We start from the raw sequence: 17,693 nt of genomic DNA, 5'->3' as shown, positions 1-17,693 counted from the left end.
TATTGAATAGATTAGAAATCATGCAAAAAAACAGAAATAATATATATTAAAAAAGTGAGGTTGTATTCAAGGGTTCAATGTCTGTTTAGGAATCGGATGGCAGAGGGAAAGACGCTGGTCCTGAATCACTGAGTGTGTGCCCTCAGGCTCCTGCCCCTCCTTCCCGATGGTAGCACTGAGGAGGGGGCATGTCCTGGAGAAGGAGGGGGCAGATAAGGGAGTTGGGTAGGCAGATGTGAAATGGAGGGAGGATCTCAGTGACAGAAGTGTGTGGGTGATGGGCAGATGGATAACGTGGAGGAAAGGAAAGGAACTGGGCGATGGGGTCTTGCGTGAGCGTAGGAGGTGAACACGCTGTGCTGGCAGGATTTCACAACACATCCTTGAGTGTGTTGGAGGTTAATGCAAACACTGTTTTGATGTACATGTGATAAATAAATCTGAATCTGAATTTGAATATGAATCTGGATCTGAATTTAAACATGAATATGAATTTGAATATAAATATGGATATGATCATGAATATGAATTTGGATGTGAATATGAATTTGAATGTAAACAACAATATGAATAGGATATGAATTTGGAGTTGAATATGAGTATTATGTGAGCATGAATATTAATATGAGCGGATCAGGAGGAGAAAGAAAACAGACTGAGGTGGAGCAGGTTACCTGAAATTGGAGTATATGAGATGCTGTTCCTCTCATCTCCATTTGACCTCACTTTGGCATTAATTGCAATTTATAGTAGTTTTAAGTTTTGCACTGTACTGCAAAACAATGAATTTCATGTCATATAAGATGATGATATATATTAAAACTCATTCTAATTCTGAATTGAGAAAACCGAGGACCGACAGGTCAGTGTGGGAATGAGGAAAGAGAATAAATGACTTGCGCCCAGAGGCACAGGATTGCTATGGCAGATACAGAACAGGGTGCTCAGAAAAGCTGTGTCAATGTGACCTCCTCTACTTCAGCATTGTTTTCGTTGATGAAGCTTGCAGGAATGACAAAGAATGATACCTTAGATCTGGAGGCTTGTGGGTTGGAAGATGAGGACCGAGGGATCTCTAATTCTGCTCTGTGGACAGGGGGCAGTAGATTTCCTAGGTATTTGTGTTCTGAAGCAATTTACGCTACCTGTTTTTGAAACCAGTTCTGCAAAAACAAGAAAGAAAGCTCCAACACCAATTTGTACGCAATTGGTATTGGTGAATCTCTGCAACAGAGGCTTCCAGTCTGAAGAAAACAAAATTAGAACATACTCTGTTAAACAGCATACTTAACATTGTTAGATATTTAAAAAAAAAACAATTTTGAAATATTAAAAATATTTGTACAGGCAAATGGATGGGAAAGGTTAGATGTTTATGGCTAAAATGCGGGCAGATGTTGCCTCCCCACCATTGAGCACATCTACGTGCAGCGCTGCAACAAGACAGCAGCATCCATCATCAAGGACCCCACCAGCCAGACCTTGCTCTCTACTCACTGCTGCCTTCAGGAGGCAGGTACAGGAGCCTTTGGCCCCACACCACCAGGTTCTGGAACAGTTATTACCCCTTAACCATCAGGCTCCTGAACCAGCGTGGATAACTTCACTCACCTCAACACTGAACTGATGGATTCACTTTCAAGGACTCTGCCTCATTTTTACAATATTTATTTATTTAGTTAGTTAGTTAGTTAGTTAGTTTTTCTTTTTGTATTTTATTGTTCATCCATCTTTGTGTGTAGTTTTTCATTAATTCTATTATATTTCTTGGTATGCTCTGTGAATGCCCGCAAGAAAAATGAATCTCGGGGCAGTATATGGTGATGTATATGTACCTTGATAATAAATTTACTTTGAACTTTGAAGTGTTTTCCCCTGTGCAGAAAAGATACTAATTCTTTGATTTATTCCCAATACTAGTGATATTGTACTCATTCCATATGTTGCTTTGATATTCTCCTTCCTCCCTAACTATCTGATGTGATACCTTCACTCCTCAATCAGGAGATATTCTATTTAGTATTTCTGGTGACCAGCTATTCCTACAATCACCCATGGATATATTTGAATCACCTCACCCCTTTTGCTCTATTTATTTTCTGCATACATTTAGAATAACTTGCACATTTGAACTTCAAGTGCTTCTTCGCCCTCCTGTCAGTTCCATATACTCAGAGAGATTAGCATCGAAACATACACTGAAATGCGCCAAATCAAATCAGCAAGGATTGCACGGGACAACTCACAAGTGTTGCCATGGTACAAAATAGCATGTCCACAATTCACTAACTCTAACCCGTACATCTTTGGAGTGTGGGAGGAAACCCATACGGTCACAGGGAGAACACTCAAAGTCCTTACAGACAGCAGCGGAGTGGCGCTGTAAAGTGAAGTGATAACCACTGCGCTACCGTGTCGCCCCAGTGGTGGCACAGTGTTCAACAGTTCTGTGCATAAGTCTTTAGCATGTGTATATATAGTTAGAGGGCCTAAAGCTTTTGCACAGTACTGTAGTAATTTTATGTATCGCACTGTACTGCTGCAGCAAAACATCAACAGATTTTATGACATATGTGAGTGATGATAAACCTGATTCTGATATGGGTCTCTATTGTGGACTGAGAATGGGAAGGGGACAGGGAGAGGGGAATCATGTTTGGAAATTGGGGGAAGGGAGAGGGGAGGGAGTGGGAAGCACCAGAAAGACATTCTGTAATGATCAATAAATCAATTGCTTGGAATCAAGTGACCTAGCCTGGTGTCTCAGGGCTGGGTGTGTCTGCACCTGTGTCACCTTCCCCCCCGCCCCGGCACTCCTTCTCTGCCCCCTGTTCCACACCCCTCCCGTGGTTCTCCACCCCCACCATTCTCAACATAATTTGCTCTTGCCGGATTTACAGACTCGCTGTCCGCTTCACATTGACAAACACAGTACTCTGCAAAGGTTTTAGGCGCCCTAGATCTATATATGTGCTTAAGACTTTACACAGTTCTGTACGTACTCTATGCACTTCATACTCTATCATCCACCAAATTTTATACCCTTCTTTGATAATGGATCCATGCATCTTCTTTAAATGTCATCACATCACCATTATGTTCACTGGGTTAATCTTGCTTCAACATAATCTTAAGAGATGATGGTTCAGTACCTTCAGCTCCTGCATATAAGATGAGCCTTCACGTATCATAGTTTTTTTCACTTTCCTGTTTAATGATACTCTTCTCAGCTACCAGAGTAGCATACATAAAATCCTGTAGGAACCCAGCAGTTCGGGCAGCATGTTCAGAGAGGAACAGACAGTAGGTGTTTTGGGCCGAGATCCTTCATCAGGACAGGAAAGGAAGGGGGAAGAAGCCAGAATAACGAAGGTGGGAGGAGAGCGAGGAGTACACCATGAGGGACGCCAGTTGAGGGAGAAGGTGGGTGGATGGGGGAGGGGGTTGAACTTAGGGAGGTCAGAGATGGGGAAGATAAAGGTCTGAAGTAGAAGAACTTTGAAAGGAAAGGAGACCAGATCATGGGAGAACGGGGAGAATGAGGGGCACCAGAGGGTGTCACGGTCCTGACCGTTAATTCCCCATTTTCTCCTAATTCCCATTGATGGCGACACACCTGGTTCACATCAAGACCCGCAGCATAAAAACCCCGGCTTGGAATCGACCCGTTGCCAGATCATTGTTTAGTCAGTATGGTAATTAACGTTCCCAGCCGCCTAGGATTGTGCATTCTAAGTTTTACTTCAGTACCGAGGTTTACCTGTGTAACTCCATCTCTCCGTGTCTACCGCTTGCCTTTCTCTGCTCCGTGTCAAGGTAAGTTCTGCCTGGCTCCTGTTTTCCCTGTTCACCCTCCTGTTTGCCGTTCAGCTCCAGCCACTCTCACACCCTAACTCAATCTCCGTGCCAGTGTCCTGCGTTTGGGTTCTTTGCAACAGGGGGAGGTGATAGGCAGGTGAGGAGAAGAGAACTGGTAAAAGGGGGGCCAGAATGGGGGATGGAAAAAGAGAGAAGGAGGGATGAGGGGAGAAATTATCAGAAGTTGGATAAATCAATGTTCATGCCGTCAGGTTGGAGGCTACCCAAATGGAATATCAGGTGCTGCTCCTTTAACCTGAGGGTAGAGGAGACCATAGACCAAAGTGTTGGAAGGGGAATGGGGAATGGAATTAAAATGGCTGCCCACCAGGAAATCCTCCCTGTTGTAGACAGAGCAAAGGTGGTTCCTCTGTCTACATCGGGTCTCACTGATATGAAGGAGGCCACGCTGAGAACGCCAGGGACAGTAGATGACCTTAATAGTCATTCAGGTGGCTTACGGGAAGGACTGTTTGGGTTCCTGAATGGTCGTGAGGGAGGAGATGAATGGGTTACCAGTCTGTGATTTGGTCTCCAGCACACCGTTTTGTCACACAATCTCTAAGCCTATATTTCACTCTACAAATCTTATTTTCTCATTTTACTCTATAGTTTAATTTACTCTATAGTTAGACTGGTGTGATGAGATATGAAAAAGGATCTCAGGAAAAGTAGCAATAAGATTCAAAGAGTACAGATAAAATTTACAAGGATGTTGTCGGGACTTGAGTTATAAGGAGAGTTTGAATGTAGAAAGAGGGGAGATTTGATGGAGGTATACAAAATTATGAGGGGTATAGGCAAGGTTAATGCAAGCAGGCTTTTTCCACTGAGATTGGGCGAGAGGTCATGGGTTAGGGGTAAAAGGTGAAATGCTTAAGGGGAGCATGAAGTGCAACTTCTTCACTCAGAGAGTGGTGAGAGTGTGGCGTGAGCTGCCAGCGGAAGTGGTGGATACAGGTCTGATTTCAAGATCTCAGAGATGGTTGGGTAAGTACAGGGATGGGAGTGGTATAAAGGGCGATGGTCCAGGTGAGGTTCGATGGAGCTCAGCAGAATAATATGGGCTAAATTAATAAGATGGACTCAAAGGCCTGATCAGGAGCAAGGAATGCTATGTAGCTCTGTACTACACACTCACCTGTGATCCATATGTCATTCAGGTGACTGAACAACTCGGTGTCTGGTTGAATAATCAGTTCCTGTAATGCTAAAAGTAGAGAAGATTTTATGTATGATCATTGAAAAATATTTGATAATTTGTCATCTTGCTTTATAGTCAATTCCAAGATAAAGTCTAAAATGGTAACATTACCTGTGTTTGAAGCCAGTTCTATTACAACAAGAAAGAGGAACCCAGCCCCAAATTGGACACAGTTGGTTTGGATGAATATCAGCAATAGATTCCTTCGAGCTGAGGAAACAAATATTTAAAATGGTACATTTATACAGCAGGGTTAACATTGTACTAAGTTACTCTGATCAAGATGGCACCAAGCTGTGGTCTCCATCAGGCTCAATTGTTTTTTTAATTCATAGGATAGTTTTGGGGACAGAAGGGGAGTTGGCGTTCAGGTTAGAGTCGAGGGGCAGAATGTGAGGAGTTAGAGGTCAGGCTGCAGTCTAGGCCTCTGCTCTGTGTTGGAAGACCATTGATGTGGACATCAGGACTTGAGGGTAAGCGATGTGGATGGGTGACGAAAGACATGCATGGATATCAGGTTGTCACAGATTGGTGGGTCCTGGGATTGGGTGTCTGTACCAGCAGGAGGCACAAGGGCTGGTCTGGAAGTCCTAACACGATGGCTGAAGGCTAGGGAATGGAGAATGGAGGCCTCTAGTCCTGTCCCAGAGTTGAAGGACTGTCCGTGTGCATGGGTGGATGGGACAGAGGAAAGAGGCCTGCTCTGCTATTGTTTTGTTGCTTGTTGCATTCTGTGTTACCCTGCCAAGCATTGTGGGCAAGTTATATTAGTGCCAGAACGTGTGGCAAAACTTGCAGGCTGCCCCCAGCACATCGTTGGTCGTTAATGCAAATGACACATTTCTCTGTATGTTTCCATGTACATGTGATAAATAAATCTGAATCTGAAAATCTCAACATATCATAACAGTAACCAAATAATAAGCAACATGCTGAGGGAACTCAGCCGATCAGACAACATCTATTGAGGGAAATTAGCTACTGATGTTTTGGAAAGGAACTGGAAAGGAAGGGGAAGACTCTACATTAAATAGGTGGAGGAGGGGAAGGAAGATAGCTAGAAGGTGATAAGTGATGCCAGGAAGGCAGGAAAGGTAAAAAGCTGGAGAGGAGAGTGAAGTATAGTTAAAAGGGAAGGTGGAGGAACACCACAAGGAGGTGATAGGCAGGTGAAAAGAAGTAAGCGGCCAGAGTAAGGAATAGAAGAGGGGAGGGCAAGGGAAAAATGCTCACCAGAAGGAGAAATCGATGTTCATGACATCAGGTTGGAGTCTAACCAGACAGAATATAAGGTGTTGCTCCTCCACCCTGAGGGTGGCCTCATAATGGGAGAAGGGGAGCCCGTGGGCCAACATGTCAGAATGGGAAAGGGAATTGGAATTAAAATGTTTCGCTACTAGGAAGCCAGAAACTTTAACTCCCTTCCCAAAGATACTGCTTGATCTTTTGAACATTTTCTATTTACAAAGAAAATAGAACTGTACAACGCAAGAACAGGCCTTTTGGCCCAAATGTTAAGCCATACTAATTACTCTAGTCATTAAACAGCTAACTAAACTAATCTCTTCTAATTACACATGTCTATACCTCTGCGTGCTCTGCTTGTTGAAGGTTCTATTAAAATGTTTAAAACATCCTTATTAAACACCTCTTGCAGGCTGCCACCCATACCCCTGATGCAAATGAACACATTTCACACATGTTTCGATGTACATGTGACAAATAAGGCTAACCTTTTCTTTTTCTTTGTATTTGCCTCTGCCACACTTGACAGTGAATTCCAGACACATACCACACCCTGTGTAAAAATAAAAATTGTCCCGTACATCTTCCTTAAGTTTACCCCTTCTCAAATTGAATCCATGCCCTCTAGTATTCAACGTTCGTTCATTATGTGCCATGTTATATGATGAGGGCGGTCATGGTCTTTGACCATGATTATTCTTGGCCAATTTTTCTACAGAAGCAGCTTGCCATTTCCTTCTTCTGGACAGTGTCTTTACAAGATGGTGACCCCAGTTATTGTCAATATTCTTCAAAGATTGTCTGCCTGGCGTCACTGGTTACATAACCAGAATTGTGATTTGCACCAGCTGCTCATATGACCATCCACTACCTGCTCCCATGACCTCACATGACCCTGACTGGGGGGGCTAAGCAGGTGCTACACCTTGCCCAAGGGTGACATGCAGGCTAGTGGAGGGAAGGAGCGTCTTACACATCCTTTGGTAGAGATGTATTTCCACCCTATCACCCAACCTCTTGTATGAGGCATTTCAAAAATGGGAAAAAGATACCAACTGTCTATGCCCCCCTTAATCTTATAACTGTCTATCAGGTCTCCCCCTCAGGCTCTGCTGCTCTAGAGAATACAATTCCAATTTGCCCAGAAGCTGATGAAATTTAGCTCAGACTACTCAGAGAAACAAGATAGGAGTTTGCAGGAGCCAGAACCGAGATTTTTAAATCTCCATTTCCCAACAACTCAAATCTGCCCAATATGCATCCTCTTCCAACCCTCCGTATCCTTCCCACGACGGAAAATGAAAAGGTGCTTCAACATTAATAATCTTGTTTGTTCGCAAGTCAAATAAAAAGGAATGAAGTGGTTTACTTTACCTGTGTTTGATGTAATTACAGTTAAAACAAATAAAAAACCAGCTCCAACTTGGATACAACTGTTGCCAAAGAATGTTTTCAAAAATTCCTTCCAATCTAAGGGAAAAAAGACAAATGATAAAACACGTTCCAAGTTGAATTTATTAACCGCAACAATTGACATTGCCAAATGTGGCATAATCAAACAGCTGAAGTTGTCAGAGAAGTAGTTATTAGAAGCAGTTTCTTAAAGGACATGGAAAAATACTTTCAGAAGGCATTTCAAATTATATGATGCAGATATCCAAAGGGATAGATTAGAGATAAGAGTGAGGTAGAGCTTGGATAATGTTCTAGAGCAGGGGTTCCTAATCTGGGGTCCTCAGACCACTCGGTTTATGGTAGGGGTCCATGGCATAAATGAGGTTGAGTAACCCTGTTCTAGAGAGAAGAAACTCTGTCAGTGGAATAAAATTCTGGGGGACGTGCTATGTTGGTGCTGGAATGTGTGGTGATATTTGTGGGCTACCCCCAGCACATCCTTAGGTTTGTGCTGGTTGGTAATGCAGATGGCACATTTCACTGTGTGCTTCATTGTACGTGCTATAAAATAAATTAATCTGAAGCTGAATCCAATCTGAAAACTGTGGAATTGGTCAGCTTTTGTGCTATGCAAAAACAGAATTAATGTTTCTGTTTGGTTTATTTGTTGTTTATTGATCAAGATACTGTGGTAAATCTTTTGTTTGCACATTGTTCTGGCAGCTTACGCCCAGCCTAAGTGCATCAGGGTAGTAAAAATATAAACAGAAAGCAGAATATAGTGTTATAGTTACAGAGAAACTGCAGTGCAGACAGACTAATAAAATGCCAAGATCCACAATGAGATAGATTAGGAGATCATAAATAAATCTTTATCATATGAGAGGTTCATTCAAAAGTCAGATAACGGGATAGAAGGTGTCCTTGAACCTGGTGGTATGTGCCTTCAAGCTTTGCAATCTCCCCACCCCTTGCCTCCCACCCACCGAAGGGAGAAGGGATAAGAGAGAATGCCCGGGGTGAGCGTGGTATTTGATTTTGTTGGCTGCTTTCCCAAGGCAGCAGTAAGTGCAGAGAATCAATAGAATGGAGGCTGGTTGGTGTGATAGACTGGGCTGCATTCACATCTCTGAGTTTCCTGCAGTCTAAGGCAGAGCAGTTGTCACACCAAGCTGTGGTGCATCTGTACAGGATGTTCTCTAGGGCACATCCACAGCAGGATGAAATTGTTCGTTGGTGAAGTTTCATCAGAAATTGGAAGGCAGTATCTTTGGAGCCAGGTGTTGAAGGATCTTAACCCAATAAGGTTACCATTCATTTTCCTCTGTAGATGCTGCCTGACCTGCTGAGTTCTGCCAGCATTGTGTACTCTACATGTTGAGAGAGAACAAAGGAAATGCCTGTGAGAGGTGATGAAAGACAGTAATGAGGTAGACTACAGAACATTGCCTGCCTGAGGCTTTGGAAGATTCTCTTTAGCGAAGATGGCAAGGAAACATTGAGGGTTCAATAAATTAAAGAAAAGGGAGGATATGATACAGAGAAATGAAAACAGGAAGAACCTTTGGGAGTATGAAGATACTTAAATTTAGCAGGGCATGCAAAATCACAGGAGACACAAGGGATTCCAGGTTCTGAAACCTGGGGCAAAACATGAGCTGCTGGAGGAACACAATGGGTTAGGCTGCATCTGTGGAGTCAATGTTTCGGGTTAAGACCCTTCATTTTGACTGAAAGATCACTGAAGGATGAGTTTAATAAAAATCCCAAAGCAGTTTATTAAGGACAATAAATTAACCAGGAAAAGTGTAAGGGCCCAATGGGAGCCAAAATGGAACTAGAAGATGCAAAGGAGGTGTTCCATGAGACTATAAGATTATAAGACTATATCTTCAAAGGAAAACCCAACTCCTGCAACTTGGATACAACTTGATCCAAGGAAAGGACATTATTGTTGGACAATTCAGGGAAGAGAATGGTAAAATTTGTAAACACATTATCACTATGGCAGTAAAAGTACAAGTTGACTTGGTGGATAAATCCACAGATACTGATGAGATTTAGCCCAGGTAACTAACGAAGACAAGGTAGGAGATTGCAGGGGCCAGGACACATATTTTTAAGTCTCCACTTCCCACAGGTGAGGTACTAGATGCCTGGAGGAGGGCAAATACAATGCCCTTATTCAAGAATGGCAGTGGGGATAATCTGGGTAATTACAGGCCATTCTCAGGTAAGGAAATTAATGGACATTATTCAGAGAAATGGTATTGATCGCCATCTAGAAAAGCAAGGATTTATATAAATGGTTGGCATGGTTTTGAAGGGGGGATACTATTGGACTAAATTATTTGAATATTTTTCAGCGATGGCTGAGTGTATCAATGAAGGTGATGTGGTTGATATATTCAACATAGATTTTTGAGAGGCCTTTCACAAGGTCACTCATTGAAAATTAGTTTAAAAGCTTATAGACCATGGGATCCAAGGCAAGTTATAGATTCAAGGAGTCATAGAGAAATACAGAAATAAGAGACAGGCCCTTCAGATCTCTATAGCCATGTCAATATCAAGCACTCATTCCAACATTAATCCAATATATAGACACACACACACACACACACACACACACACACACACACGGGGTGGTTGATAAGTTTGTGGCCTAAGGTAGAAGGAGTCAATTTTAGAAAACCTAGCACATTTATTTTTCAACATAGTCCCCTCCTACATTTACACACTTAGTCCAGCAGTCTTGGAGCATATGGATCCCTTCTTTGTAGAAGTGGTCCACAGCAGGGTGATTGATAAATTCGTTGCCTAGGGCAGAAGATGAGTTATTAACTTCAAACTTCCTGCATAATCACTCAAAGAGTTGAACTGCACATGCATGCAATTAGAGCTGTATAACTCATTTCCTTCTACCTTAGGCCAGGAACTTATCAATCACCCCTGCTGTGGACCACTTTCCGGACGTCCAAGACGCCGACTTCTACAAAGAAGGGATCCGTATGCTCCACGACAGCTGGACTAAGTGTGTAAATGTAGGAGGGGACTATGTTGAAAAATAAATGTGCTAGGTTTTCCTAAATTGACTCCTTCTACCTTAGGCCACAAACTTATAAGTCACCCCTCGTATTTTATTTTCCCCACATTCTCAGATTAAAGAAAACTCAGAGCTTCTGAGAAAATGCAAGTCTGCATTCTTGTCCCACTAGCTTATAGGTGGAGGAGGTAATTGTTTCAAGATATCAAAAACAAAACTAGTAACTCCTGGAAGAACTCAGTGGGTTAGGCAGCATCTGTGAGGGGAATTTTTATATCGAAGTAAACTTTATTCATAATACTAAAATACATAAATACAGGATTCATTCTTACATTCACAGTCAATGCTGTTTTGTTACATTCCTTAAACCAAAAAATCTGTGTCATTTTTGTGGCCTTCAGGATGGTAGACTACGACCATAGCTGAAGGGCTTCCTTACTCAACCTGGCCCCTCACCCTCCAGCGGCAGAAGAACCTTTATATTGAGGCCCTTCCCCACCGAGCGGTGGCTGCAGCAGGCTTCAGTGTCTCCCTCAGTTCTCCTCCTGCAGCCAGTCGGCAGCATTTCTTATCAGACATCTTGCTGTGCTGGCAGTCCAACAAGGTTTGGGCAGAGCAAAGGGCTTCTTTCAATGAGTTGATGCTCTTGACGTCCATCTCAGTGTGTGTCCCTGGAGGCAGCCCTTAGACCAGAGATTCCTCTGTCACACGGCTGTTAGGGATGAGCCATGACACAGACCGTTGCATCTTTTTCTACAGCCTCTTCGCAAAGAGGTGAGCAGTCTGTGGAGGGAAGTATAGAGTCTACATTTGAGGTCAAGACCCTTCATTTGGACTGAAGACAGAGGGGAAGTAGAGAGTATAGATTAGTGAAGGGAATGGACAAGGCAAGAGCTGGCAGGTGATTGGTGAATCCAGGTGAGGAGGTATCCATTGGTCTTTCTAGGTTCATTGTTAATAAAAAAAAATTGCAACATTACCTATTTGTAAAATCAGTTCCGTGACTATTAGAAAGGTAAACCCAACTCCAATTTGGATGTATCCAATATTGGTAAACAACTTGAACAAATTCTTCCGATCTGAGAGAGAAAAAAAAATATCAGAAAATATACAAGCTGCATCAAGAAACATACTTTTAATATTGCAACGTTTTCAAGTACTTCTGGTAAAACTGAACTGAGCATTCCTGGACTATTTTGTTGACTGCGGGGTTTGATGTTTAATATCCTGTGTTTTTCACTCATTTGTTTTTATTATTTGTGCGATTTGTTCTTTTTTATTGCACTGGGGGTTTGATGTTTTCCTTTGAATGGGTTGCATGGTTTTCTTTCTTTCGTGGCTGTCTATGGGACAACGACTCTCAGGGTTGTATATTGCATACATACTTTGATAATAAATGTACTTTGAATCTTGAATCTTTAATAACAACAGTCACTAAGGAATGCAAAGCTGATATTAGGCAGAGATTCAAGAGTGGAAAGGGGATCTGGGAAAGGAATCATTTATGTGAGACACAGACATCTAAAGGGAGGGAGATATTTTCATGGTTTTCATCTCCTTTGGCAGAATCCAATACAAATTCCAAATCTGGAGGAGGCCAAGCAAGATTTTACCTGCACAAAATAAGCAACATCTGAAGAGGCAAAGAGATGTTTCATAATTAGGAACTGCCTCTTCCCCTCCGCCATCAGATTTCTGAACAGTCCATGAACTCATAAACAATATGTCATTAGTTTGCTCTCTTTCAGCAGTAAGAAATGTTTTTCTTGTTGTAACTTATAACAGTAGTAGTTAGCGCAATGCTTTACAGCCCCAGCTGTAAGATTAGGGTTCGATTCCCACTGCTGTCTGTAGGAGTTTGTGCCTTTTCCCCAGTACTATATGGGTTTCCTCTGGTTTCCTCCCACATTCGAAGTACTAACCGTTAGTGCTAGTGAGCTGTAGGCGTGCTGTGTTGGAGCCAGAAGTGTGGTAACACCTGAAGACTGCACAGCACAATCCTTGCTGCAACACACACAAAATGCTGGAGAAACTCAGCAGGCCAGGCAGCATGTGTGGAAAAGAGTAAGCAGTCGATGGTTCAGCCAAGACCCTTCATCAGGACTGGAAACAAGAGATGAGAAGTCAGAGAAAGAATGTGGGGGGGAGGGGAAGAAGTACAAGTAGCAGATGATAGGTGAATCTGGGAGAGTGGGAGGGGTGAAGTAAAGAGCTGGGAAGTCAATTGGTGAAGAGATAAAGGGCTGGAGAAGGGGGAATCTGATAGAAGAGGAAGGAAGGCCAAGGCATAGAGGGAAGGGGGAGGAGCACCAGAGGGAGATGATGGGCAGGAAAGGAGATAAGGTGAGAGACGGAAATGGGAATGGAGAAGGGGTGGGGGGCAATTACCAGACGCTCGAGAAATCGATGTTCAGTCCTTGCTTATTTGATTTGACACAAATGCCACATTTTCACTGTTTGTTACATGTGACAAATGAAACTAATCATTAACAATCTGTTTTTATGCATTGCACTGTGCTGCTACCAGAAAACAAGTTTCATGACATACAGTATGTCAGCGATAATATATCTGATTCTAATTATTCGCACAAAGTTGCTGAGTTCCTCCGGCAACTTGTATTTCAGCTCTAGATTCCAGCATCTGCAGTCTCTCCTCTCTCGAGTATTCACTATTTTAGTTCAGATTTCCAGCAAATAAATGCAAAGGCTTAAGGAGAGAATAAAAGATTTAAAAGGGTCCATAGGGCCTAATGTTTCATACAGAGAATGGAAGTTCACCAGGTTGATTCCAGAGATGAATCTCCTATAAGGAGAGATTGAGTCGCCTGGGATTATATTCTCTGGAGTTCAGAAGAATGAGAGGGGATTTTATAGAAACATACAAAATTTTGAAAGGTATAGATAAGATAGAAGTAGGAAAGTTGTTTCCATTGGTAGGTGAGACTAGAAATAGGGGACATTGCCTCAAGATTTGGGGAGAAGATTTAGGATGGAGATGAAGAGAAACTGTTTTTCCCAGAGAGTGATGAATCTGTGGAATTCTCTGCCCAGGGAAGCAGTTGAGGCTTCTTTACTAAGTATATTTAAGGTACAGTTAGATAGGTTTTTACATCGTAAGGGAATTAAGGGTTATGGGGAACAGGCAGGTAGATGGAGCTGAGTTTACAGACAGATCAGCCATGATTTTATTGAATGGCAGGGCAGGCTCGATGGGCCGCATGGCCTACTCCTGCTCCTATTTCTTATGTATATGGAATGAGCTTCTAGAGAAGGTGATAGAGGGTGTATTTAAGGCAAGAAAGGAGATCCGGTGCTCCCGATGTGGCCTTTTATATATTGGCGAGACCCGACGCAGACTGGGAGACCGCTTTGCTGAACACCTACGCTCTGTCCGCCAGAGAAATCAGGATCTTCCAGTGGCCATACATTTTAATTCCATATCCCATTCCCATTCTGACATGTCTATCCACGGCCTCCTCTACTGTAAAGATGAAGCCACACTCAGGTTGGAGGAACAACACCTTATATTCCGTCTGGGTAGCCTCCAACCTGATGGCATGAACATCGACTTCTCTAACTTCCGCTAAAGCCCCACCTCCCCCTCGTACCCCAACTGTTACTTATTGTTATACACACATTCTTTCTCTCACTCTCTTTTTTCTCCCTCTGTCCCTCTGAATATACCCCTTGCCCATCCTCTGGGTCCCCCCCGCCTTGTCTTTCTTCCCGGACCTCCTGTCCCATGACCCTCTCGTATCCCTTTTGCCTATCACCTGTCCAGCTCTTGGCTCCATCCCTCCCCCTCGTGTCTTCTCCTATCATTTTGCATCTCCCCCTCCCCCTCCAGCTTTCAAATCCCTTACTCACTCTTCCTTCAGTTAGTCCTGACGAAGGGTCTCGGCCTGAAACGTCGACTGCACCTCTTCCTACAGATGCTGCTTGGCCTGCTGCGTTCACCAGCAACTTTTATGTGTGTTGCTTAAAAGTCATTTGGACAGGTTTATAGGTAGGAACGAATGAGAGGGACACTGTCCAAATGCAGGCAGATGAGATCAGCTCAGGAAGACGTATTGGTTGCCGTGGGATTTTTCCTCATCATTAATACTGTTATCAATTTGCTGACAATCCAACAGATGGATCAATGGACCTGCCATTAACACATCTTGTATGTACATTGTGTTGTTACCTCCACTGATAGATCATCATCATTATGTGCTATGCCGTATGACGTGGGCGATCATGGTCTTTCCATCTGTCCGTGACATTGATTGGTCTTGGCTAATTTTTCTGCAGAGTAGTTTGCCATTGCCTTCTTCTAGGCAGTGTCTTTATAAGACAGGTGACCTCAGCCATGATCAATATTCTTCAGAGATTATCTGCCTGGAGTCAGTGGTCCCATAATCAGTCTTGTGATATACTCATACAACCGTCCGACACCTACTCCATTGTTTCATGTGACCCTGATTGGAGGGGAGGGAGGCTAAACAGGTGCTACACCTTGCCCAAGGGTGGCCTGCAGGCTAGTGGATGGAAGGAAAACCTTACACCTCCTTTGGTAGAGACGAATCTCCACCCTGTAACCCAACTGATCAATTAACAAGCTAAAAATGCAGCTCTGTCACAGAGTCAGTACTAGGACTAAGTGTGGCCACAATAAAAGCTGTTTCTAAGCAAACTGGCAGTGGCATTCTTGGCCACATTTCCTCCAAAGAAAAGAAATAAAAGTTCCTCACATGCTTTCCTTCCTTTAATCTCACCTTGTTCTGTCAGCTTACTACAGCACATTTATATTTGTGAGGTGATCTGTTCATTGTAATTCTGACCAAATCGCATCATGGGTTCTGTCTTTAAAATAACACTTTCATTTGAGTATCTTCTTACTGTCTCACCACCTGAATTTAGTATAAGTTGCTTGTCAAAGTTTATAATGTAATGAATACACCCACAGTAGCTACTTTGTTAGATAACTCCTATAGCCAGTGAAGTGGTTTGAGAGGCTGGTGATGAATCATATCAGCTCCTGCCTGAGAGGGGCCTTGGATCTGCTCTAAGTTGCCTACTGGAGCAACAGGTCCACAGCAGATGCCATCTCACTGGCTCTTCACTTAATCGTGAAACATCTGGACAGCAAAGGTGCATACATCAAGGTGTTCTTTACCGACCACAGCTCAGGATTCAGAATCAGAATCAGGTTTATTATCATCGCATGTGTCGTGAAATTTGTGAACTTAGCAGCAGCAGTTCAGTGCAATACGTAATATAGAAGAAGAAAAAATAATAATAAATAAATAAATCAAATACAGTATACGTATATCAAATAGATTAAAAATCTTGCAGAAAAACCAGAAATAATATACAGTATATTAAAAAAGTGAGGTAGTGTTCACAGGTTCAACGTCCATTTAGGAATTAGGGAAGAATCTGTTCCTGAATCGCTGACTGTGTGCCTTCAGGCTACTGTACCTCCTACCTGATGGTAACAGTGAGAAAAGGGCATGCCCTGGGTGCTGGAGGGCCTTAATAATGGACGCTGCCTTTCTGAGACACCGCTCCTCGAAGATGTCCTGGGTACTTTGTAGCCTAGTACCCAAGATGTAGCCGACTAAATTTACAACCTTCTGCAGCTTCTTTCGGTCCTGTGCAGTAACACCCCCCACCCCCCCCACCGCCGCCCCATACCAGTGATGCAGTCTGTCAGAATGCTCTCCATGTACATCTTTAGATGTTTTTGAGTGTATTTGTTGACATACCAAATCTCTTCAAACTCCTAATGAAGTATAATCACTGTCTTGTCTTCTTTATAACTGCATCAATTTGTTGGGACCAGGTTAGATCCTCAGAGATCTTGACACCCAGAAACTTGAAACTGCTCACTCTCTCCACTGCTGATCCCTCTATGAAGATTGGTATGTGTTCTTTCGTCTCACCCTTCCTGAAGTCCACAATCAGCTCTTTCGTCTTACTGACGTTGAGTTCCAGGTTGTTGCTGAAAAACCACTCCACTAGTTGGTATATCTTGTTCCTGTACACCCTCTTATATCTATCTGGGATTCTACCAACAATGGTTGTATCATCAGCAAATTTATAGATAGTATTTGAGCTATGACTAGCCACAAAGTCAAGGGTATAGAGAGAGTAGAGCAGTGGGCTAAGCTCACACCCCTGAGGTGCACCAGTGTTGATCATCAGCGAAAAGGAGATGTAATCACCAATCCACACAGACTGTGGTCTTCCCTTTGGGAAGTTGAGGATCCAATTTCAGAGGGAGGTACAGAGGCCCAGGTTCTGTAACTTTTCAATCAGGATTGTGGGGATGATGGTATTAATTATTGAGCTATAGTCAATGCACAGCATCCAGACATAGGTGTTTATGTTGTGCAGTGTTCTAAGGCCATGTGGAGAGCCATTGAGATTGCATCTACCATTGACCTATGTCGTGATAGGCAAATTGCAATTGGTCCAGGTCCTTGCAGAGGTAGAAATTCAGTTTAGTCATGACCAACCTCTCAAAGCATTTAATCACTGTCGATGTGAGTGCTACCGGGCGATAGTCCTTAATGCAGCCCACATTATTCTTCTTAGGCACTGGTATAATTGTTGCCTTTTTGAAGCAACTGGGAACTTCTGCCCATAGCAGCGAGAGGTTGAAAATGTCCTTGAATACTCCCATATGTTGTTTGGCACAGGTTTTCAGAGCCTTACCCGGTACTCCATCAGGACCTTCCGCCTTGCAAGGGTTCACGCTCTTTAAAGACAGCCTAACATCAGCCTTTGAGACAGGGATCACAGGGTCATCAGGTGCTGCAGGGATACTCACAGCTGTAGTTATACTCTCCCTTTCCGAGTGGGCATAGAGGCATTGAGTTCACCTGGTAGAGAAACATCGTGCTATTGGGTTTTGCTTTGAAGGAAGTAATGTCTTGCAAACCCTGCGCTGATGTCACC

The 17,693-nt window shown here is 43.1% G+C and overlaps 1 protein-coding gene across 5 annotated transcripts in view; it reads right to left on the bottom strand.

Moving 5' to 3' along the window:
* Nucleotides 1-17,693, bottom strand: part of LOC134345842 (uncharacterized) — a 90,061-nt gene that overhangs the window by 5,747 nt on the left and 66,621 nt on the right. The window contains exons 5-9 of one of the 5 annotated variants that reach the window (XM_063047136.1): nt 11,729-11,827; nt 7,682-7,777; nt 5,174-5,272; nt 5,000-5,068; nt 1,146-1,244 (exon numbers count right to left, since the gene is read on the bottom strand). In XM_063047136.1, the coding sequence (XP_062903206.1) occupies nt 1,146-1,244; nt 5,000-5,068; nt 5,174-5,272; nt 7,682-7,777; nt 11,729-11,827 (462 nt within the window). Of the gene's footprint in view, nt 1-1,028; nt 1,245-2,880; nt 3,971-4,999; nt 5,069-5,173; nt 5,273-7,681; nt 7,778-11,728; nt 11,828-17,693 lie in introns of those variants that run through there. The other 4 variants (XM_063047138.1, XM_063047139.1, XM_063047140.1 and 1 more) reach the window with 4 other exon arrangements.

Source organism: Mobula hypostoma, chromosome 4 (assembly GCF_963921235.1).
Source record: "Mobula hypostoma chromosome 4, sMobHyp1.1, whole genome shotgun sequence".
Classification (NCBI taxonomy): Eukaryota; Metazoa; Chordata; class Chondrichthyes; order Myliobatiformes; family Myliobatidae; genus Mobula; species Mobula hypostoma.
This window is presented reverse-complemented; position numbering and strand designations above follow the sequence as displayed.